The sequence below is a fragment of the Gossypium arboreum genome, chromosome 11 (assembly GCF_025698485.1).
Source record: "Gossypium arboreum isolate Shixiya-1 chromosome 11, ASM2569848v2, whole genome shotgun sequence".
Classification (NCBI taxonomy): Eukaryota; Viridiplantae; Streptophyta; class Magnoliopsida; order Malvales; family Malvaceae; genus Gossypium; species Gossypium arboreum.
Genome location: NC_069080.1, coordinates 122,753,967 through 122,777,606, shown reverse-complemented (window position 1 = coordinate 122,777,606; position 23,640 = coordinate 122,753,967). Strand labels below are relative to the sequence as shown.

The 23,640-nt window shown below is 33.4% G+C and overlaps 4 protein-coding genes across 5 annotated transcripts; 3 read left to right on the top strand and 1 right to left on the bottom strand.

Moving 5' to 3' along the window:
- The first annotated feature begins 2,134 nt into the window (after positions 1-2,134).
- On the top strand, positions 2,135-6,542 carry LOC108473705 (FACT complex subunit SPT16-like). 2 transcript variants are annotated; one of them, XM_017775420.2, is made up of 2 exons: positions 2,135-2,547; positions 3,007-6,542. In XM_017775420.2, exon 2 carries the CDS (start codon positions 3,014-3,016, stop codon positions 6,209-6,211), a length of 3,198 nt encoding a protein of 1,065 aa, XP_017630909.1. In that variant the 5' UTR covers positions 2,135-2,547; positions 3,007-3,013; the 3' UTR covers positions 6,212-6,542. The 2 variants fall into 2 exon arrangements, with proteins under 2 accessions (XP_017630909.1, XP_017630908.1); XM_017775419.2 differs by having other exon boundaries at positions 3,002-6,542.
- Positions 6,543-8,794: 2,252 nt separating this feature from the next.
- On the top strand, positions 8,795-13,062 carry LOC108473877 (shaggy-related protein kinase alpha). Its single transcript, XM_017775675.2, has 13 exons — positions 8,795-8,977; positions 9,888-10,058; positions 10,212-10,304; positions 10,425-10,484; positions 10,596-10,868; positions 10,959-11,033; positions 11,169-11,225; positions 11,315-11,455; positions 11,549-11,599; positions 11,994-12,089; positions 12,182-12,265; positions 12,490-12,592; positions 12,679-13,062. The coding sequence occupies exons 2-13, from the start codon at positions 9,951-9,953 to the stop codon at positions 12,759-12,761; spliced, it is 1,224 nt and encodes a 407-aa protein (XP_017631164.1). The 5' UTR covers positions 8,795-8,977; positions 9,888-9,950; the 3' UTR covers positions 12,762-13,062.
- Positions 13,063-16,468: 3,406 nt separating this feature from the next.
- Positions 16,469-20,772, top strand: LOC108473976 (inactive glucose-6-phosphate 1-dehydrogenase 4, chloroplastic). Its single transcript, XM_017775815.2, has 12 exons — positions 16,469-16,758; positions 17,361-17,604; positions 17,692-17,903; positions 18,090-18,184; positions 18,350-18,464; positions 18,559-18,764; positions 18,841-18,949; positions 19,043-19,080; positions 19,165-19,285; positions 19,360-19,562; positions 20,046-20,246; positions 20,338-20,772. Exons 1-12 carry the CDS (start codon positions 16,618-16,620, stop codon positions 20,573-20,575), a joined length of 1,923 nt encoding a protein of 640 aa, XP_017631304.1. The 5' UTR covers positions 16,469-16,617; the 3' UTR covers positions 20,576-20,772.
- LOC108473977 (chloroplast stem-loop binding protein of 41 kDa b, chloroplastic) lies at positions 20,748-23,129 on the bottom strand. The gene is made up of 10 exons (XM_017775816.2): positions 22,889-23,129; positions 22,643-22,777; positions 22,474-22,560; positions 22,293-22,383; positions 22,153-22,207; positions 21,905-21,965; positions 21,566-21,787; positions 21,357-21,473; positions 21,183-21,272; positions 20,748-21,084 (listed from the first exon to the last, which is right to left on the bottom strand). The coding sequence occupies exons 1-10, from the start codon at positions 22,988-22,990 to the stop codon at positions 20,905-20,907; spliced, it is 1,140 nt and encodes a 379-aa protein (XP_017631305.1). The 5' UTR covers positions 22,991-23,129; the 3' UTR covers positions 20,748-20,904.
- Positions 23,130-23,640: the final 511 nt, after the last annotated feature.

Sequence of the window (23,640 nt, the reverse complement as noted above, 5' to 3'; positions counted from 1 at the left end):
AGTAAAATTAACAATAAAACAAGAGATATACAATATTCAAACAATACCAGCAAAATAGTAGCAATATAATAGTGAAATGACAACAAAACAACAATAAGAAAGGAAAGTATAGGCTGATTCGGGCCCAAACAAAAATCCTACCCGAGGCTCAGCTCGTTAGAAAATGAGCCTTATTTTTTTATCCAAACTCATTTATTAAGCCCAGACTTTTGCCTACCCCTCTTGCTTTTGAATAGACCTTTGAGCTTGGACAAATGACTCAACTCATGATCAAGTTTAGGCATAATAAATCCATTTGCAAACAACTCTTCTAGACTAGTGGACACTTACCACCTTTTATTCTTTAAACACCTCAAAATTTTAGTGGCATAACATTATTCCTTTGCATATTTCATGGACTGAACACTAAAATTTAGTTCGTTGATGAAAATTTAATGGTAGTTCTTCAATGTCAAATACTTTTATTAGGTCTAGTGCTAGAGCTTTATTTGGTCATTAGTTAAAGGTTTATGATTAATGAACATGGCAATCACTAGTTGAAAAACTATGGGTTCTTTAAACTTTAAAGTAGACATTATTATTATTATTATTTTAAAGTAGTCATTTATATCCTTAATCATGGAAGCTAAGTATTATCATTGACTCAATGGCAGAATTTAGTAGAGATCAAGGTTCATGATTCTCTTAAAATGGTAAAATTTTAATTTAGGCATTTTATAATTTATAAAATTTTAAATTATTAATAATAAAATTATACTTTTCTCTCTCCCAAAATGATAAAAAATAGATTTAAACCTTTAAAATTATAAATATATTAGTTATTAAAATAATAAAATTACATTATTACTATCACAAAACTATACAATTTAATTCTAACTCCCAAAAAAATTTCTGACGCCACCACTAATTGTATCCTTAATCATGGCAGCTAAATATTATCATTGGATTGAATGGCGGAACTTATGGTCCCCTTAAAATGGTAAAATTTCAATTTAAATTTTTTGAAACCTATTTATAGAATAACCTTAAACGATTAATTAAATATGTTATCATTTTTGTCAAAAAAAAGTTATCATGGAATCGATGAAATCACCAATAAATAATAAAAGATTTGCATTTAAATTTTTAGCTTTCATCAATATCTGAGTTATTTATCTTCAAAAAATGGTATTATGTTACTTTCTTTCGTATAGTTTATATTTTTATTTTTATTGTATAATGCTTAAAATTATTTTAACCCTTCTTTAACCTTTAATTAAGAGAATAATACGTTTTAATGTACTTAAACCTATATTCTCTTACATTGATGATAATATCAATACTAATTAAATTAAAATTCAATTGACAAAATTAGTACCATTTTTAAAAAGAATTAACACATTAATACATATATAAAGATTAATACTAAGTCACCTTCCCGCCACGTTTAAGGGATGAGAATCTGTTTCCCGCCCACTTCCTCTCATAAGTAAAGCAGCTGAGACAAAAACGACGACGTTAATAAATTCAATCGCAAACAAGCCGTTTGGCTTGGATGGTTTTCCACACGTTACTAACACCCGCGTCTTTAACCTTACTTCTTAAAATGTTAAATTCTAGTTTAACCCCAGCAATCCCAAAACCCATTAAAAATGTTATTTCTAATATTACCCTATGTGAATAGATCAGATGAGGTTAAGAATTCGAATATTTTAAATTTAAAATTTTTAGATAATTTTAGTTTTAAATTTTAATTTTTAATATCAAATTATTATATAATTAAATATTTAAAAAATTTAAAATTTGGATTATTTTGGTTACATGTTCAAATCAATTTATAATTAAAGGATTTTTTGTTATATGTTCATATCAATTCATAATTAAATCATTTTAAGATTTTAATTATTTTATATTTAAATTATTTTAACTTTTACGATAAAATTAAATTAAATTCGAGTAAATTAAAAAAAAGAATTTGGATTTGAATCAAAATAACTGGGGCGGTCAATTCTCCATTTTCGTCAAACAACAAAATGAATCTCCACGTCATCAAGGGCAATTCAGTAACTTCGTCACATTATAATGATGGCATCTGTCGTAAATATCCCAAACCTCAGGCCATATATTTTAGTCGGTCGACATATATAAAGCCTACTCTAGACGTGTCTTTATTCTAAAATCTAAAATGTATAAACACCGCTGCTCTCTCTTCATTTCCTTTCCCCGCCATTTATATTTTTCCTTTTGCATTTCCCGTTCTTAAGAAAATTTTCAAATTTTTTCTTAAATCTTCGATTTTAAAAAAAAATCGAAGAAAAAATCCCCAAATTTCCTCTCATTTCTTCAATGCCCAGATTAGTTTCTCTTCTCTTTCGCTAAATAATTTCTTATCTGAGCCTTTAATTTTGGGCTCTGTTTATTATTGCTTCTCTATTCGAAACCCTAACCCTAGTTTCGCGTCCTCAAAGTAAGTGTGCGGCAGTCGCAGACTCAATAAGCCTGATTCGACTTCAAATCCAGGGGATTTTAGGCTGAAATTTAGAGGAGATTCTCGGAAGAGTTGGGAATGTGAGTTTTCTTTTTGTTTTCCTTATGTTTTTAGCATCTTTTAAGTATTTGGTATCATTCGAAACCCTAATTTGCCTTCGAATTTGAGTTTTATTGATGAAAAATTGAAGTGTTGGACAGGTTCCACTGGTGTTTTCGAGATGTAATACTAGGTTATTATATGTTTTCTAGTATTAATATGTGAAATTTGAACTTATTAACTTAAAGTTCCTGGATTTCAATTTGAGTTTGCTAGGCGCTTATATGAGGACAGTGACATGTTGTGTTGTATTTGTTTCTTTGATTTTTGTTGTTTCTCGAGTATTTTAAGGTTCCTAAAAAGCTAACCTAATCTTCAGTTCAAGGTTTTCTGAAATTACTGTTGAAGTATTAATTAGAAAATTCCCATCTTTTCAAATTTTATTCATTGGCAATCTTTATATATTGGTCATTAATTGATCCTACTTCTATGCAGAATAGCTCCTAAATGGCTGATCATCGAGGTGCAAATGGCCAGGCTCCGAATGGGACAGCTTCTGGAACAGGAAGTGTTTACTCTATTAATCTGGACAATTTCAGCAAACGTCTGAAGGCTTTGTATTCACACTGGAATGAACACAAACCCGAGCTCTGGGGCTCTTCTGATGTCTTTGCAGTAGCTACACCACCAACTTCAGAAGATCTGCGATATCTGAAATCATCGGCTTTGAACGTTTGGTTGCTGGGTTATGAGTTTCCTGAGACTATAATTGTCTTCACAAAGAAGCAGATTCATTTCTTGTGTAGCCAGAAGAAAGTTTCTCTTCTTGAAGTTGTGAAGAAATCCGCCAAGGAGGCTGTGGGCGCTGATGTTGTGATGCATGTGAAGGCAAAGAGTGATGATGGGATTGCATCGATGGACTCTATATTTCGGTCCATCAGGGTACAATACAAGGGAAATGAAAATGATGCTCCTAATTTTGGTTACATAGCTCGAGAGGCTCCTGAAGGAAAGCTTTTAGAGACATGGGCTGAACAACTAAAAAGTGCTGGCTTTCAGCTTACTGATGTAACCAATGGGTTATCTGACCTGTTTGCTGTGAAGGACAAAGAGGAGGTTATGAATGTCAAGAAAGCTGCTTATTTAAGTTACAATGTGATGAACAATATTGTGGTTCCAAGGCTTGAGAGTGTAATTGATGAGGAGAAGAAAATTACTCATGCCACCTTGATGGATGAAACGGAGAAAGCCATAGTGAATCCACAGCTTGCCAAAGTAAAGCTTAAGCCAGAAAATGTTGATATTTGCTACCCTCCCATATTTCAAAGTGGGGGTGAGTTTGATCTCAGACCTAGTGCTGCAAGCAATGAAGAGAACCTGTACTATGATTCTGCCAGTGTTATCTTATGTGCGGTTGGAGCTCGCTATAACAGTTATTGCTCAAATATTGCCAGGACTTTCTTGATTGATGCCACTCCACTTCAGAGCAAGGCATATGAGGTCCTTCTTAAGGCCCATGAAGCTGCAATTGGTATGTTGAAGCCTGGGAGAAAATGTAGTGCTGCGTATCAAGCTGCACTTTCAATTGTTGAGAAGGAGGCTCCTGACTGGATTCCCAATCTAACAAAATCTGCTGGTACAGGAATCGGTCTTGAGTTTCGTGAGTCAGGCCTTAATCTCAATGGGAAGAATGACCGTCTGGTGAAAGCAGGGATGGTTTTCAATGTGTCAGTTGGTTTTCAGAACTTGCAGTGTGAGAGTAAGAAACCAAAGAGCAGTGTTTTTTCTCTCTTACTTGCTGATACAGTTATTGTTGGTGAACAAAATACAGAAGTGGTGACTGGCAAATGTTCCAAGGCTGTTAAGGATGTAGCTTACTCATTCAATGAGGATGAGGAGGAAGAAGAAAAGTCTGTGAAGGCTGAAGCTAATGGCTTCGAGCCCTTCATGTCTAAGACAGTGCTTAGGTCAGATAATCATGAGATCTCAAAGGAGGAGTTAAGGAGGCAGCACCAAGCAGAACTTGCTCGTCAAAAGAATGAAGAAACAGCTAGGCGGCTTGCTGGTGGTCCTGGGAATGGAGACAACCGTTCAGTTGCCAAGTCTTCAACTGATTTGATTGCCTATAAGAATGTGAACGACCTGCCTCCTCCTAGAGATTTTATGATTCAAATTGACCAAAAGAATGAGGCTGTGCTCTTGCCAATTTATGGCAGTATGGTGCCTTTCCATGTGGCTACTATAAGGACGGTTTCCAGCCAGCAGGATACCAACAGAAATTGCTTTATCCGGATTATATTTAATGTTCCAGGGACTCCTTTCAGTCCTCATGATTTGAACTCTTCAAAGAATCAAGGAGCAATATATCTGAAAGAAGTCTCATTCCGCTCCAAGGATCCAAGGCACATAAGTGAAGTGGTACAGCAGATTAAAACTCTTCGTCGGCAAGTCATGGCCAGGGAATCTGAGAAAGCTGAGAGGGCAACCTTGGTTACTCAGGAAAAACTTCAACTTGCGGGGAACAGGTTCAAGCCTATACGGTTGTCTGACCTTTGGATACGCCCTGTTTTTGGTGGTCGTGGGAGAAAGATTCCAGGAACACTGGAAGCTCATGTTAATGGTTTTCGGTATTCTACCACTAGAGCAGATGAGCGCGTCGACATCATGTACGGAAACATAAAGCATGCATTCTTCCAGCCTGCAGAGAAAGAGATGATCACTCTTGTTCACTTTCATCTGCACAACCATATAATGGTGGGGAACAAAAAAACCAAGGACGTCCAATTTTATGTTGAGGTTATGGATGTAGTCCAGACATTGGGAGGGGGAAAGAGGTCTGCTTATGACCCTGATGAGATTGAAGAAGAGCAAAGGGAGAGGGATAGGAAGAATAAGATCAACATGGATTTTCAGAGTTTTGTGAACCGGGTAAATGATCTATGGGGGCAGCCTCAGTTCAATGGTCTTGATCTTGAGTTTGATCAACCGCTTAGAGAACTTGGCTTCCATGGGGTCCCCTACAAAGCCTCCGCTTTTATTGTGCCAACGTCAAGCTGTTTAGTTGAGTTGGTAGAGACTCCTTTCCTTGTGGTCACCTTAAGCGAGATTGAGATCGTGAACCTGGAGAGGGTTGGCCTTGGGCAGAAAAATTTTGACATGACCATAGTGTTCAAGGACTTCAAGAAAGATGTACTAAGGATTGATTCCATCCCTTCAACCTCACTTGATGGCATCAAGGAATGGCTTGATACAACAGACATAAAGTATTACGAGAGCAGGCTGAATCTGAACTGGCGGCAGATTCTGAAGACAATCACTGACGATCCACAGAGCTTCATAGAGAATGGGGGCTGGGAATTTTTGAACTTGGAAGCTAGTGATTCAGATTCTGAGCAGTCAGAGGAATCAGATCAGGGTTACGAGCCATCTGATGTGGAGCCTGAATCTGAGTCGGAGGATGATGACTCCGATAGTGAGTCTCTGGTTGAGTCTGAGGATGAAGAGGAGGAAGAATCTGATGATGACTCCGAGGAAGAGAAAGGAAAGACATGGGAGGAGCTGGAGAGGGAAGCAAGCAATGCAGACAGGGAGAAAGGGAACGAATCGGACAGTGAAGAGGATAGGAGGAGAAGAAAAATGAAGGCTTTTGGGAAATCTCGAGCTCCTCCGAGTAGTTCTATTCCCAAACGTTCCAAGCTACGGTAGTTGCTATATTATTTCTATCAAATTTTCAGTTTATTTTTAATGATTAGACATGATTTAGTAGCAGCAGCTGGTATTTTAGAAGAATGTAGTTTTCTAACAGATAGCTTTGAACTGTCGTTGTATTTGTAGTTTTTATACTACTAGGATCTTGTTCCTATGTATTAAGCAGTTAAGCAATCAGTTGGGATTGTCTGGAAGGAAAAATGTTGGCTGTAGATTGGTGGGCATCATTAAATGGGGGAGTGAAAACGTTTTTATAGTTTCGTGTTTTGTGTTCCACCATTTATGGAACTGCATTTTGACCATTTGGAATGCATTCTTTTTGGTTTTACGATAGGCGTGGTTACTACTGCTTTAACAGTTTATTTGGATGTTGAAAATGAACCATCTTATGTTACTAAATGTAGTATAGCAATCAGTTTATTTGTAGCTTTCAGGTGCCTAAGTCTCTCATCAGTGATGAACCCAAAGATGCGTATCATAAAAGCCAGCATGTGGAAGGTATGAATAAAGGCAAGCTTTCGTTCAATATCTTCTTGGAACTCAGTTCAGTTCACTTCTTCTTTTTTGGTCTTTTGACTTTTTAGTGTCGGGAAGTCAAAACGTTCTCACTAACCCTAGAGCCGTGTTGAATTTCATTATTCTTGCTTAAAGGCAATCAAGCTCGACTCAATGGTAACTAAGTTTTGTTCTATTACTTTGCATTAATTTTGGGGTGTGCTGAGTTTGTTCACTTATGGAAATGTTATATTAAATATATGCCTAGTGGAAACATGCAACTTTCTTTCATCATTACTATGATGGATTGTTGCCCTCGAAAAGGGTTATGAGGTTGCTCATGCATGACAAATCATCATCATGATCATCATAATGACAGTTGCCTAATTATTATTATTGTCTAGTTAATAACTTGATGAAATTAACAATAATGCAATCTATTGCAACTATTTTCAGTTTGTCTAATTGTGTAGGGTTGCATGTGATATTTGTTCTTCAGGGTATTCATAGCCAAACCAATCATATGTATATAGGGGTGTGATCACTGATCATGTATGTGATAATTGCATAAATGTTGCAATTAAAGGTGGGTTTGCAAAGAAAAAAGAGGCCCAAAAGGTTCCTCTCTGGCTAGGCCTTTTAACAAGCTGTTGATTAACAAATCAATATTCAACCATTTTTTTAATCTTTCTTTTTTGTTTCTATAACTATAATAATAACAATAATAGTCACAAAAATCATTAAAAAAAGAAAGAAAAAACAAAATGAAAACCTCTTTCCTGTTTCTACAGTCTGCTTCTGCCACACTGACAACCCAAACCAATAATTTACATCCAAATCCCAAAACAAACACAAGTATTTAAATTTATTATATATCTTTGTATTTTTTTAATTTTAAAATTCAGTTCTATGTATTTGTATTTTTATATTCGATCCTTCTAATGCAATTATTATTACTGTTTTTTTTATATTCAGCTTCATTAAAATATTATTTTTAATTATATAATTATTAATTAAATATTTTATTTTGTTTTAAAATGTCATACTAATAAATTTAATTGTACTAATAATTAAAAATAATTTTAAAATTTAAAAATAGAACGATTAAATTTATGAAAATAAATTTATAAGGATTAAAAGAGTATAAGGATTATGACATATTTTGACCTTAAAATCATAATATTTTAGTTAAATATAGTATGATTTTTCTAAATTTTACATAAAAATATTTTAAAAATAATATTTATTGTTTTATAATTTAGATAAATTTACAATTATTGAGATTGAGTATTAACTTAATTAAATTTTTAAATAATAATATAGATATATTAATGATAAATAATTTAATTTTACTAGGCGTGTCGAGTTTGAATCATATAAATAAATTAAAAACTCAAAAAACAACTTGATTTAAATATTTTATTCTCAATGCTATTAAATTGTTAGTAAATTTATATTTTGATTAATCAATTTTAAAAGTTACAAAGTAGTTATTGAAATATTTAAAATTCTAAGTCGAGTTGTTAAAATCGTTGTGTATAGCATTATTTGTTTTCGCACTATTACACCAATTGAAAGCTTTTTTATTATTTTTTCTATATTTAGTTTTTTAAAGAAACAGTTTTATATAATCAAAATCTAAACTTTTTTTTCTAATCTTCAACATTAATGTTGATTTAGGTACTAATTTTTGTACCGATCGTCAAATTGTCACTTGAGATTGTTATTTGAACATTTTGTTTTTAATAAAAACTTAATAACTTAATGACTTAAACAAAAATCTTTTAAATAGTTCAATTATCACTTTATAACTTTTTAAAATTTAGTTATTAAAATGTATAAATTTACTAATAATTTAGTAATATTAGTGTAATTTACCCATAAAAAGACAACCTCTATTCAACTTAATATAATTTTTTTGAATAATAACTTAATATAAAAGATCAAATACCTAAAAGTTTGACAAAAAATTGTAAATAATAAAATACAGTTAGCAGTTGAATACAGGATAGATACATATACATATACATAAATAAATAGAAAAAAAAAAGTTATAAAAACAAAAACCAAAATAGAAACCTGAAATACCATGTCAACCACCAAAATTTTTTAACCCATTCAATCACAAATTAACAATTTTTGCAAATACAGAAATATATAACATAATATATTTCTTTTTTAGCCCCCATTTCTTCTTCCTCACCGCTGCGTCGCCTCAACCACGTCTGCTGCTGCTTCTCCTTCTCTATTCCCTCTTTCAATCCATATGTATATCTTCCCCCTTTTTCCCTTTTTTTATGTTTTTTGTTTTTGGGTTTTCTTTTTTCCTTTTATGTATGGAATTAATGGCTTTCTGGGTTTTTCCCCCTTTTTTTTTCCTTTTGTTTTGGATCGGCTTGTTTCTTGTTCGATCTTCTTGGTGGTTGTCAGATTTGGATCTGCACGTTGTTTTTCAAAAAAAAAAAAAAAACTGATTTTTAGTGGTTCAAGTTTACCTCTGAGATCTTTTTTTTTGGGAAAAAAATATTTTATTATTATTATTATTGAAATTTGAAGATGGGTTTTTTGCTATTTGGTTTCCTTTCTATAGATATCATCTCTAGTAATCCTCTTGCTTTTTTTTTTTCTCTCCCTTTTATGTATCACTGGAAAGCTTTTAAATGGGAAAGATTTTTTTCCTTTGTTGTAGATAATTTGCTTGATGAGTACTTAATCATTAGCTTTATTTATATGATGAAAACTCCTTCCCTAAAAAAGTTGACAATATGGGCTTATGATTAATGAAATTTCCCCTAACATTTATGCTTCTTTTTTATTTGCTATTTTATTTTGTTAAGCCTTATTCGCTCCTTTTTGTATGAATGATGTCCTAATATGCCTTTTTTTTTTTTAGCTAGATATAGAGATTTTCCTGCATATGTATATGATAGAAAGTTAAAAGGTTTATGCTTTGGGGCTGAATCTTTTTTTGTTTTTGTTTTTGTTTTTGTTTTGTGGAACTTGAATGGCTACATAGGTAAAAGGGCTTAGTTCACTTGATTGTTTTTTGGGTGTATTGTGGATTTGATTAATTTTATGGTGTAGTTAATGATAGAGCTTCTTTTTTTTTTTAAAAAAAACATATTAGTTGTGTCTTAGTTGAGTTTATTTAACTTATTTTTCCCTTTTTGTATTGCAGATAAATGATTGGCTGTGAGGTGGAAAATTAACAGGATTAGGAGGACACTCTTTCGTCTTAAAGATGGCTTCCGTGGGCATGGTGCCTACTTCTGGTTTAAGAGAATCTAGTACTGCCAGTGTTGAGAAGTTACCTGAGGAGATGAATGACATGAAAATCCGAGATGACAAAGTATGCATTTTTGTTCCTTCATCATTGTGATTCCCTGCTTTTGCATTTTCTATTAAGTTAATTTAATAATAATCAAGTATATTACTAGCTTTCATTTGAAAACCGAAAAAGAAGAATGCGGCTACTGCTGATGAATTGTGTTCTAATTTTTAGGAAATGGAAGCAACAGTAGTGGACGGTAACGGGACTGAGACAGGGCATATAATTGTGACAACCATTGGTGGTAGAAATGGGCAGCCAAAACAGGTATTGTTATCTTCTTCCTTGATATTTAGTTGCAACGAGTGAACGTTACAAGTTAGTCATTGTTCTTCCTGGTTTTATTTCATTACATGTTATATTCTAATATAACACTATAAATGCCAGACGATAAGTTACATGGCTGAACGTGTGGTTGGACATGGATCATTTGGAGTTGTCTTCCAGGTAAGGTCCTCTTGATTGTTTTGTTAAAGGTGTCATAACTTGCTAATCTTCGTTTTTTTGGTTAGTAATGGATGTTTGTTGTTTTTCATTTTTGTTCTTGGTTTTTTAAAGGCAAAGTGCTTGGAGACGGGTGAAACTGTTGCTATAAAGAAGGTTCTTCAAGATAAGAGGTACAAAAACCGTGAGCTGCAAACAATGCGACTTCTTGACCACCCAAATGTTGTGGCTTTGAAACATTGCTTTTTTTCAACAACTGAGAAGGATGAACTTTACCTTAATTTGGTACTTGAGTATGTACCTGAAACTGTTCATCGTGTAATCAAGCACTATAACAAGTTGAACCAAAGGATGCCGTTGGTATATGTTAAGCTTTATACATACCAGGTACAAAGCTGGTGTTTAAATTTTCGGTTTCTTTTGTGTTCTTTTAAATTGAATCATTTGAGATGCTAACAAAGGTTGATGTTTTGATAGATATTTAGAGCTTTGTCTTACATCCACCGCAGCATTGGTGTGTGTCATCGGGACATCAAACCGCAAAACCTTTTGGTACGTCCAAATATCTCTTTCTACTGTGACATGATGCCTCCTTGTTTGTTGATTATAGTGGTAGCCCTTACCTGTAAAGTTCAAGTCTGTTCGCTTTCAACTTGATCTTGATGTATTACACTTTCCTCCCTGTAGGTAAATCCGCATACTCATCAAGTTAAACTATGTGATTTTGGAAGTGCGAAAGTTTTGGTAGGTTTTAATCACGATTGTCTTTACTTGTTTATGAATCTTTGAGTTCTGCTTAGGTCTTACTATTTTATATTTTCTTATCATGATAGGTGAAAGGGGAACCAAATATATCCTACATCTGCTCAAGGTATTATAGAGCACCTGAGCTAATATTTGGAGCAACAGAGTACACTACAGCTATTGACATCTGGTCTGCTGGTTGTGTCCTTGCTGAAATGTTACTTGGACAGGTAGGAAGCTTGTCCATATAAGGTTTATGATTGTTATCGTTACCTTAAACTAACCTTGGTGTTCCATGTTATTTTTTTTTCTATTTATCACAGCCTTTGTTTCCTGGTGAGAGTGGGGTCGACCAGCTTGTTGAGATTATTAAGGTATTTAAATTTCTGACTGTGTGGTTAGTGCAATGCTTGCATGTATTTATAAACACACGTACGCACTTGGCGCATATGCATTTATCCATATTGTTACAATAAAGTCTTTTCTCTGTGGAATGTCTCAATGAAAGGAGACTTATTTTCTTCAAGAGATGACTGATTCATTGCCATATGAAGTCGACATATTCATCATTGTTCCTACAAGTGCTTTTGTTAACAATAATGGCATGAAATACCTATGTTCCTTGTACATCTATACTTTGGTATATTGGTTGTAATACTTTTCCATTGTATGTGTCCTGTTTGGCATCGTTATAGCTTCTTTAGTCCATTTCCAATGTCAAGTTGACCGTTTCACTTTTATTATGATAATTATGTGATAATTTTGTAGGTCTTGGGCACTCCAACCCGAGAAGAAATTAAGTGCATGAATCCTAATTATACAGAGTTCAAATTCCCTCAGATTAAGGCTCACCCATGGCACAAGGTATTAAGGATCAAAGAAAGGGTTTGCAAATGGTCTTTTGTATAACCTTATTATGCAATTATTATGATTATTGTTATTATTTTTTGTACTAGATATTCCACAGGCGTATGCCTCCTGAAGCTGTTGATTTGGTGTCAAGATTACTCCAATACTCCCCGAATCTCCGATGTTCTGCTGTGAGTATATAGAATCCTTATTTTATTATGCTTCAACGTTTTTCCTTCAATATGCTTCATGATGAAAAAGGGAGTTGACAATATCGGCAAATGACTTGCATTGCTTATGTCCATGTTGACATCAAGTCTTGGGTTTCTTAAACAATATTTTAAGAGTCGCCGTTACTTGATATTTTTATTTGCTTCATGCATGTATCTCATTTTGCAAGTGTTGCTTTTTGCAGCTAGATGCCTTGATCCATCCTTTCTTTGACGAGTTGCGCGATCCAAATGCCCGCTTGCCAAATGGCCGTTTCCTGCCGCCATTGTTTAACTTCAAACCTCACGGTAAGTAAACATTTCTTTGCAATAACCTTATGTGTATCGTTAACAATGAATGATTATTATTATCGTTGTTATTGTGTCCACCACAGAACTGAAAGGCGTTCCGGAGGAGATAACGGCAAAACTGATACCGGAGCATGCAAGAAAGCAATGTCCATCACTTGGATTGTGATTTTGATGTGTAACTCAACTAGTAGCAAAAGTGGATTATCATTATGGAAGCTTTTATGGTGTTTGTTGTTCATCTATGCCCCAGTTTTTTGTTCTTGTTGCATGCATGTGTTGTTGTTGTTGTTTATGTAAAAGCAGATTTTAGACATAAAAATCGTCCATCCCACTGTCTTCATATATTTCTTTCAAGATTTGTAACATCATCATGGAGACCAACTTATGTTCTACTCTCATATATGTTCTTGTATGTAATGTAATTGTCGAGACCCTAGTAGTGAAGGAAACATCAGTGTTTAGTTTAATCTTGCCTTTTTTGCTTCCATTATCACTGTTGGGTGGGTTAAGGTAAGAGTAATATGTCTTTAACTTTAAAACAATTGGGTTGGATTAATCTAAATTATATATTATCCTATAAATCATAACCAAATCTTCAACTTTGGTCCCATTTGTGACCTTCCAATCAAAATGGTACAACAAATTTGCCAATGCCAAAACATTGATTGCACCAATGGAATAACAATTCATGAAAATGGTCCTCACTTGGTTGCAGGTATGTTTTTGTTCTTTATTTTACTGTAGTAAGGTACCATTGAAAGTACACAAAGAAGATGACTGGATAGAAGTGGACCAATCTGAGTTTAGCTGTCACACTATCTCCATCACATTTTAACCTTTTCTTAGTTATTCATATTTTTACATGATACGATAAATTTACTTCAATTCAATTTAATCCAATTTGATTTCAAAATTCAATAATTCATTGAATTCAATTTACTTGGTTCCAAGAAAATTTAGGTTTGTATTTTACAATATGTTTAGATTGGAATAAAAAAGAGAAGAAAGTGAAAAGAAGTTGAAAATTCATCCTTTTCTTGGTTTTTTTTAATACTAATTTTGAGGAGAATGAGAAAAAAGGAAATATAATAATATTTTATATTTTAAAATGTTATATTTTGTTTATTTTAATAATTTTTTATTTTGAATTTTTCCTAATACATTAATTTTTTTTCTCCTTACCTTCCTTATTATTAATTATTTAAGCACAAGGTGGTTAGCACCCGAATTCAATCAAGAAACTTAACATGGAAGGTAAAAATAAAACATTTTGATGGCTAATTAAGAATGGCAAAACTTGAGTTGATTTTTTTTCGTGGGACTAGAGTGGATTATGAGTCAAATCGGGTTAGTGCAAAAAATTAGGTTCAATTTCTAGGTTTAGACTCAGTATAAAACGAGTTTAAAATTTTGTTTAAGTCTAATCTGAATAAAAATACTAAACTTGAGATTAGCCCGACCTGACTCACCCGTATTAATTATTTTAGATTAATTTTATATAAAAATAAATTTAAAATATAATATGTAAAATAGACTAAAAATATTAAAATAAATATTTCTTAACAAATTAAAAATACATATAAAATTGTTTATGCCTCTAAAATAGTACTAAAATTGATAATAAAATAAAAGTTATACCATATACAAATAATAATAACAAGATAATAGTAATATAATAGCAAAACAATAATATAAGAACGACAAACAACAACGAACAGCAACATAATTTTTTTGTCAAATTTAGGTTGGGTCAAAAAGTTTTGTTCGAGTCTCGACCCGTTTATTAAACAAGCTTTATTATTATTATTTTTGTTTAAAGTATATTTTTTGTTTAGGTGGGATAAAGAGGGGAGTTTATTTTGCACAAAATATAGTACTCCAACTATGGGTAACTTCATAAAAGCATCAAAAACCCAAAGTTTCTTTTTTCTTTACCCTTAAATCCTTCTGTTTGGTTCTTGTTGGGCGGGTTTTTTACTAATATAATTTAAAAAAAAATACTAAAATGGTATAGGGAAAAAAGTAATGACGAAAATGGTATGGACCAGAGTGGTGTCACCTATAGCAGTGGCATGATCATCCTGGGTCCCACTGATTCTGTCATTTTTTGTTAAAAACGAAAAAAAAGTTAAAAACAAAAAAAAATAAAAAAGAGGGTTGTGTGGGTCTCAGAGGAGGTACCGGTTGTGCCTCTGGTAGAGGCGGCACCGGTTGTACCTCTGGCATAGGCGACACCGGTTGTTCTATACTACATTAAAAAATAAATATATCCAACTCAAATACAAATATTTTATTATAATTTAAAATATTTAATAAGTAAAATATTTTGGTTTAAAATATAATATATTTAATATTTTAGGTTTTTTATATAAAAACACTAAAATAATACATTTGAAACATGATATACTAAAATAATATAAAAACTACGAAAATAGTATATTTTAAAAATAAAATCCGAAAATATTAAAAATACAAACAAAGGGCCAAAATTAGGGTTATTTATTAAATTAATATAAAAACACTAAAATAATACATTTGAAACATTATGTACTAAAATAATATAAAAAATAAAATACAAAAATAGTATATTTTAAAAATAAAATCTGAAAATTTTAAAAATACAAAGAAATGGCCAAAATCAAGGTTATTTACTAAATTAATATAAAAATATTAAAATAATATATTTGAAACATTATGTTCTAAAATAATATAAAAATAAAATAAGAAAATAGTATATTTTTAAAAATAAAATCCGAAAATTTTAAAAATACAAAGAAAGGGCCAAAATCAGGTTATTTACTAAATTAATATAAAAACACTAAAAAATATATTTAAAATATTATATACTAAAATAATATAAAAATAAAATACGAAAATAGTGTATTTTAAAATAAAATCCAAAAATTTTAAAAATACAAAGAAAGGGCCAAAATCAGGTTATTTACTAAATTAATATAAAAACACTAAAATAATACATTTGAAACATTATGTACTAAAATAATATAAAATAATATATTTTTGAAAATAAAATTCAAAAATTTTGAAAATACAAAGAAATGGTCAAAATCAGGGTTATTTACTAAATTAATATAAAAAATACTAAAATAATATATTTGAAACATTATGTACTAAAATAAAAAAATAAAATATGAAAATAGTATATATTAAAAATAAAATCCGAAAATTTTAAAAATACGAAAATTTTTATTTCCCAATGAATTTAATTAGTTACATATTATAATATATTTTAAAATAATATTGAACAACTTATCATGTGTTTTTAATTATTATTGCATCACTAAAATTATTATTAAATAAAATTAAATTAAATTAAAATATATTGAACTACATGCGGTGTATTAAATATATTATATTTTAAATCAAAATATTTTACTTATTAAATATTTTAAATTATAATAAAAATATTTGTATTTGAGTTGAATATATTTATTTTTTTAATATAGTATAGCAAAATCGATGTCGCCTATGCCAGAGGCACGACCGGTGCCACCTCTGCCAGAGGCACGACCGGTGCCACCTCTGCCAGAGGCACAACCGGTGCCACCTCTGGGACCTACACAACCCCCTTTTTTTATTTTTTTTATTTTTTAACAGAAAATAGTAGAATTAGTGAGACCCAAGGTGATCATGCCACTGCCATAGGCGGCACTATCCTGGTGCATGCCATTTTCGTCATTACTTTTTTCCCTTTACCATTTCATTATTTTTTATTTTTTAAAATTATATTAGTAAAAAACCCTTGTTGGGGGGAAGAAAATGAATGATGATATTGAATGTTGGGGTTTCTCTTTGTTATGAATTCTCACAAGAAAAAAGGAAAAATTCTATTTTAAAGATATTTAGGACACGACAAAAAAACATCAACCAACATAGTTATTTAACCCCCTTGACTTCATTTTACTTGCTTTCTTTTCAGGCTTCTATCTTCTACATCCAAAACCACTCCCACCTCTGCTGCACTCGTCATCTACCCCTTTCCTTTCCTTTGCTTTCATTGCTTTATGTACTGCTGCAAAGTTACAACCTTAAAATCACCCCCCAACTTACCACACTCAAAACAACGAAGGATGTCGGTTTCGTTTTCGCATTTCTCGATACCCTTCTCTGAATCTTCAATTGCTTCATCCATTTCTCTCTCCACTGTAAGCTTTTCTATGTTTCCTTATCTCATTTTCTTGTTCCACAATCTATAGACTATTTTGAAGTTTTAGTTGTAAAAAACAGGCATGTCAACTTGAACACTAGGATCATACTTTTGTATGCTTTTACCCATTTAATTTCTATACTACACTCAACTGGACATGATCATTTATCACTTTTTTTACTTGAATTTTTACTTGCCACGGCTGAAACTGACACATAATTGCAACCAGCACATTGAAATTTTATGAATTGTATGAAAAAAGAAAATCTTTTTTAGTATATGTATATGTATATGTATATGTATATGTATATGTATATGCATATGTATATGCAAGTGGTTAAGAATGTACACACAGTTAGGCCCTTTGACAGGTCTCAAAGATCAGAGGCTCAAATGGGTTTATTTGAAATTGTATCAAAAAGATATCTTTTTTAGTATATATTAATGTATATGTATATGCAAGTGCTTAAGAATACACGCAGTTAGGCCCTATGATAGGTCTTGAAGATCTGAGGCTCAAATGGGTTTATTTGCTTGCTATTAGATTTTAAAAACATTGTTTAGGAGTACATACAATGAGTTATTTATGCTTGTATGTAGGGTGCAGCCAACAACTTCCAATTGTTGAGAGGTAGTTGCCTTGTTCTCCATGGAGGAGCTAGTGATTTGTGCCGGAGGTTTCATGGTTTGAAACTACGGATACTTAAGAAGCTGAACCGTCGGCAGCATGTACCTGCCAATGATTTGAAGAGAATAAGAAATCAAGACAAGGATCAGCCAGAAAATTCTTCAAGGAACGATGAACAAATTTCCGAAGCAGCATCGACTGTACCCTCATCCGATGGTAAGAAAAAGAAGAAGCTACACTTTGTCCATCCATTTTCTTGGGGTTGGTTCCTTTCAAAATCTTTTCAACTTTTGAAATTTGTAGGTTCCAACGAAGAACACACGAGAACAACTTCACAACCAAAGAAAAGTACTTTGCCTCCATTTGTTCAAACAAATTCCTCAAACTTGAATGTTGATGATAATCATGAAAGACCCTCTTTATGCATTGCTGTTATCGGAGCTACTGGTGAGCTGGCTAAGAACAAGATTTTTCCGGCACTATTTGCTCTATATTACAGTGGTTTTCTTCCCGAGGTTATTCTGCTCTAATACCAAATGCCTGTTTGTTTCTTGTAGAATTTATTTTTATCACATCATCAGGACATTAAGTGGATTTTGGAGCCCTTAAGAACTTAGGTTCTCCTTGTATAAAAATGGAAAAGATACATTAATGTGATGAATTGAGCTCTTTTGTGAGTTTATCTCTTTACATGGCTGCAGAATGTCGGCATCTTTGGTTATTCGAGAAAGGATTTGACTGATGAAGACTTAAGATCCCTCATTGCTTCAACTTTGACTTGCCGCATTGATCATCAGTACGGTCCTCACTCATGTTACGATATGCCCCCTCTTTGAAATCCTTGTCTTCACTTCTTAGAGCTGCATTATGAAAATGGCTATATACGAAAGGTGTTCCGGTACTTCATTAATCTTCAATAATTTTCTTTGCCTAATCTTTGTCTTGTAATTCCCTTCCTCAGGCAAAACTGTGGGGACAAGATGGATGCTTTCCTTAGTAGAACATACTACCTTAATGGAGGTTATGACAACAAAGAAGGGATGTCCAAGCTGAATTCTCGAATGGAGCAGATTGAAGTAAGCAATGCTAAACACCTGAAGTTGAGATGCGTTTTGTTTCGAGTGTGCTTTTGAGTTTTATAATTGATAATTAACAGCTTAACTACTCCAGGCGGGGTATCCAGCAAACAGGATATTCTATCTTTCTGTACCACATGAAGCACTTCCGGACGTTGCTTCTTCTCTTGCCGATAATGCACAAACAAAGAAGGGTTGGAATCGTATAATAATCGAGAAACCATTCGGATTTGACGCTGTATCTTCTCAACTGTTTACGAAATCCCTTCTTTCTAAGTTTGAGGAGAAGCAAATTTACAGGTGCACATGCATGCTTACACTATCTTGTAATTTATATGTTTTTATTATTCTACTAATTTAAATCATCTTATTACAGGATAGACCATCTCCTTGGGAGGAACCTCATTGAAAACCTCACTGTATTAAGGTTTTCGAATCTAGTTTTTGAGCCATTATGGAGTCGAACATACATCCGTAATGTGCAGGTAAACTTTGGGTTGATATAAATTCTTTTACTCTACATGTACTTTTAGGAACATGCTGCCTGCTCATTACATCTTTGTATTGTTCTTTTGCAGGTGATTTTATCCGAGGACTTGAGCATGCCGCTAGGAAGGTAGGATCATATAAATTTTTCTTCCTTTGTCTTGTGTAAACATTTTTTCATAATCCCATTTATTGCATTCCTCCTTTAATACAGGTATTTTGATGGTTATGGGGTCATTCGGGACATTGTTCACAGTCACATACTCCAGACAATAGCATTGCTAGCCATGGAACCACCTATAAGTCTTGATGGTGAAGATATTCGAAACGAAAAGGTACCGTTCTTTTCTTGTACGAAAAATACAATTTCAAAGCACATCTGTATTTCCAACGAGAAGCTTCCTTCCAGGTTAAGGTTCTTAGATCGATTCGGAATTTGGAACCCAGTGATGTGATTCTTGGCCAGTATAAAGCTACTTCTGGAGACAAGGTCGATGTGAGCTTAAGCAGTCGGACCCCTACCTTTTTTGCTGCTGCATTGTACATCGATAATGCCCGTTGGGATGGTGTACCTTTCATGATCAAAGCTGGTGTGGGACTCATCAAACACAGGTAAGTAAGATATATGAATGTATGTTTGCAGCTGACCTTCACCAATTTATGATTGTTGGGTAAAAGTACCATAGAGGTCCTTGTACAAAGAGTCGGATTGCATTTTGCCCCCTCTACTAAATAAATGGACAAATTAGTCCCTGTACATTAGATCAAAGAACAAACTGGTCCTTCTGTTAAAAATTTCATTCATTTCTATAATTAAAAATTGGTCTTTGTATGTCAAAATGAGGCACATGTGGCACGTCTCATGTAATTGTTTAGTTATTCTGTCAGCAACGCCAATTTTTAAATGTAGATATGGATGCAATTTTTAATAGAAAGGACTAATTTGCTCTTTAATCTAATGTACAGGGACTAATTTTCCCATTCTTTGAGTGAAATGGGCAAAATGCAATCTGAATCTTAGCATAGGGCTTCCATATGATTGCTGCTGTTTCTACTAGCTAATGCTTGATATTTGCATATGACTTTTTAATGCAGAGTGGAGATACGTATACAATTTAATAGTGTTCCTGGAAATCTCTATCGTGAGCGTATCGGCCATAATACTGACCTTGCAACTAATGAGTTGATTTTACGTGATGAACCTGATGAGGCCATCCTAGTGAAAATCAACAATAAAATCCCAGGATTAGGGTTGAATTTAGATGCTTCAGAGTTAAATTTGCTTTACAAGGACAAGTAAGCACCGTTCTTTTACTCATTAACTTTTGACACCAACATCAAGTTGCTCTTGTTTTGATGTTTTTGCGATGTTGTATTTATGCTAAAGGTATAATGTTGAGGTGCCTGATTCATATGAGCATCTTTTGCTTGATGTCATGGACGGTGATAACCATCTCTTCTTGAGAAGCGATGAGCTTGCAGCAGCTTGGAATATTCTTACACCTGTTCTGCAATGGATAGACCAGAATAATATAGCACCAGAGCTGTACGAGCTCGGAGGTAGAGGACCAGTTGGCTCATACTATCTTTGGGCTAAACATGGGGTTTGGTGGGCAGATGACTAAAAAGTTATAGTCTGTTGTTCGAGTTTGAGATAACAAAACACGTAATTTGGCTCGGTACGATGTAAATCATGTAAAACAAGAGTATGTTATGTATCTGTTTGTTTGGTTTTGCTGCTATACAAAAATGGCAACTGTGTATGATTGGATACATACCAGAAAGGGAACAATGCTCTTTTGCTTGTGCATGGCTACAACAATTCCACATTCCAAATTGATTAAGCAACAATACATATAGTTTGTATTAATATGAGATTCGATACATTTTTCATAGTTATTATATATGCCAACTTGAAGAGGCAAAATTTGAAAGTGATGATGAGATGAATGTCTTATGATTGGAGAACAAAACTTTTGCCCAGAATCATGTCATCGGTCGAAAAATCAGCCTCCTTCCTGAATGTTCCCCTGCCGAAATCTAGGTTATACGAGTCTGTGAGTCCTTCGACCAGGCCAAATTCTGGTTTCCATCCTAGCACATGCTTTGCTTTCTCGACCGATGCGAAGAAATGCTGCAATATACATGAACAAAGTATGAACATCTCCATGCAATGATCAATCCTTTCAAGTTCTTTAAATCATTTCATCTGAAGTTTGTGTCAAGATTTACCTGATCTCGGAACGGGAATGCCTTCTTTTTACCGAAGTCAAACTCCTTTGGGTTGTAGTGAACAATCTCAGGTTCGGGAAATCCACCAGCCTGGATGAAGAACAACAAATTCAGTAATTAGCAAGTACTCGTTTTGACTTTGATCTTTTCTCGATGGTGAAAGGTTCGAGATACCTTGGCGCATGCCTTTGCTAATCCATCGAAGGTCACGTACTTTTCTCCCGAAATGTTGAACACCTGCTTGCTGGCTTTTTCATTACCAAGAACCGCAATGAAAGCCGTTGCCAAGTCCTGGAGTTCACCACTGTGTTACATCATCCTCACTCAATAGTTCAAGGGGGGGGGGGTAAAATCATATATAGCAGTGTTGCAGTTTCACTTACCTTGACATGACCAAGTTGGGTTATTTGCACTCCAGAGTTGGGAATTGGAATAGGGCGACCGGCTTTCAATCGGTGGAAGAACCATTCTTCAACAGGGTTATAATTCAAAGGTCCATATATGTAGACTGGTCTCACAGATGTCCAGTTAACATCCCTCGACTCCAGTAAGCTCTCGGTATTAAGTTTTCCCTTGTGCCTACTCTTCGGATCAACGGCATCGATCTATCACCAGGGCACAAACATCTTAGAAAAGATGATACACACATACATATATATATATATATACATACACCAGTAACATACATGTCAATGAAACATGAATGAAATTGACAATCCTACCTCACAATGTGGTAACATATCAGACTTAAGGTAAACACCTGCCGAGGAGCAATATATGAACCTGAGAATTAGCAGAGCTTTAAGTATCTGTTAGTAAATGAAGAACGCAGATATGAAGAATATGGTATCGACACCATTTTTAGACACATAAACCGATCCTTTCAAGTTGCTAGCTAGCTGCAAAACTATAAATTCAAATCCTATTGAACCATTGTATCTATTTGCAACGGAATGATTCCAAAGCTTACTGTTCTAAGTTCGGGAGTGCATCCAGTATCGGTTCAACTTCGGCCGCCTCTCGTCCTGAAAATCATATTCTTTATGATGTATTGATAAAAAGGTCTATCCTAGTGGAAAGTAAAACATGGAAAGAGAACCGGGCGGATACCATTTATGTCGTACACAACATCGTAGGCTTCTGCAGAAAGACTGGATTTCACAAAATCGAAGTCCATTCTATCTCCTTTCAAATGCAAAATCTAGTGAAAAACCGGGATAACGAAATCGAGCACACACATTAGTCTTATGGAATCAACTAAAAGAAGCAGAATTGTTAAGGCATAAATAACCTTGGATTTAAACTCAGCGTAGTCACTGTCTGATTCACCAGGCAATTGTTGAGTAACTGGTGCTTTACCTCTAGTAAACAAAGTAACCTGCCAAAAGAATTATAATTATATATATATATATAGCTCTTCCATTAGGTTCCAACCACAAGAATAGATGCAAAATTAGTACCTGATGACCCTCTTTTACAAGGAGTCTTGATAAAAACACACCAATGAACCTAGTGCCACCCATTATGAGAATCTTCTTGGTGCTGGATGCTGCAACATGCAATGCACCTTTTGGCTGATATACCTTTCTTTTGTACTGCAACCAGGTGTAGAAAAAGAGAGCAATTGCAAAAAAAAAAAGTTTAAACTTTCCCTAATTTCAACCACAAAGGAACCAACTTTACAATAGAGATAGAGAGAGAGGGACCTGGATTTGGCAGAGCTTGGTGCCATTGAAGTGGGAAAGAGAGGAAGAGAGGAGGGAGATGGGAGGCTGCTTTGTTGGCTGCAACACCACCAGCTTTGACATGGCTTTTTTGCCTTTTGCTTTGCTTTGAGTTAGTAACTGAAATTTGAAACAGGTGTTGTAGCACTTTGTTTTTATGGCCCTCACCAAGTGTATAACAAGTGATGAGGATAAGCCAACAACGTCCTACCACACCATACCTTGGTTATATCCACAGCCTCTCATTCTATTGGACCATGTATCACCACTGTTTTAATACAAATATAATTAATTAATTAATTAATTAAAATTTTACTTTTAATTTTAATAAAATCAATAATATATTTTAAAACAATTATAAAACTAGTTAAATATTTTTGTCTTTATTTTTTATTTTTATCAGTTCTTAATTACTCGCTCAAAAATTTATGTGCTATTTCCATTCTGATCTAACCTGCTAAAAATTTTATTTTATTATTTTATTTTTTAAAGGACTTTTTTCTAGCAATATATTCTTTTAAAAGACTAGTAATTAAGTGTTAGTGCATAATTATTATTTTTTATATTTAAAAGAAAATTAAAATTCAGGATCCTAAATTTGTACTAAATATTAGTTGAATACATCACACCCAATATTTTATCAGTGGGTTGAGTTTTAGTTTAATAAATAAGTATATTTTTATCAATACATAACAACGTAAATGAAAGTCTTATACCAAGATATTATCTTCCTA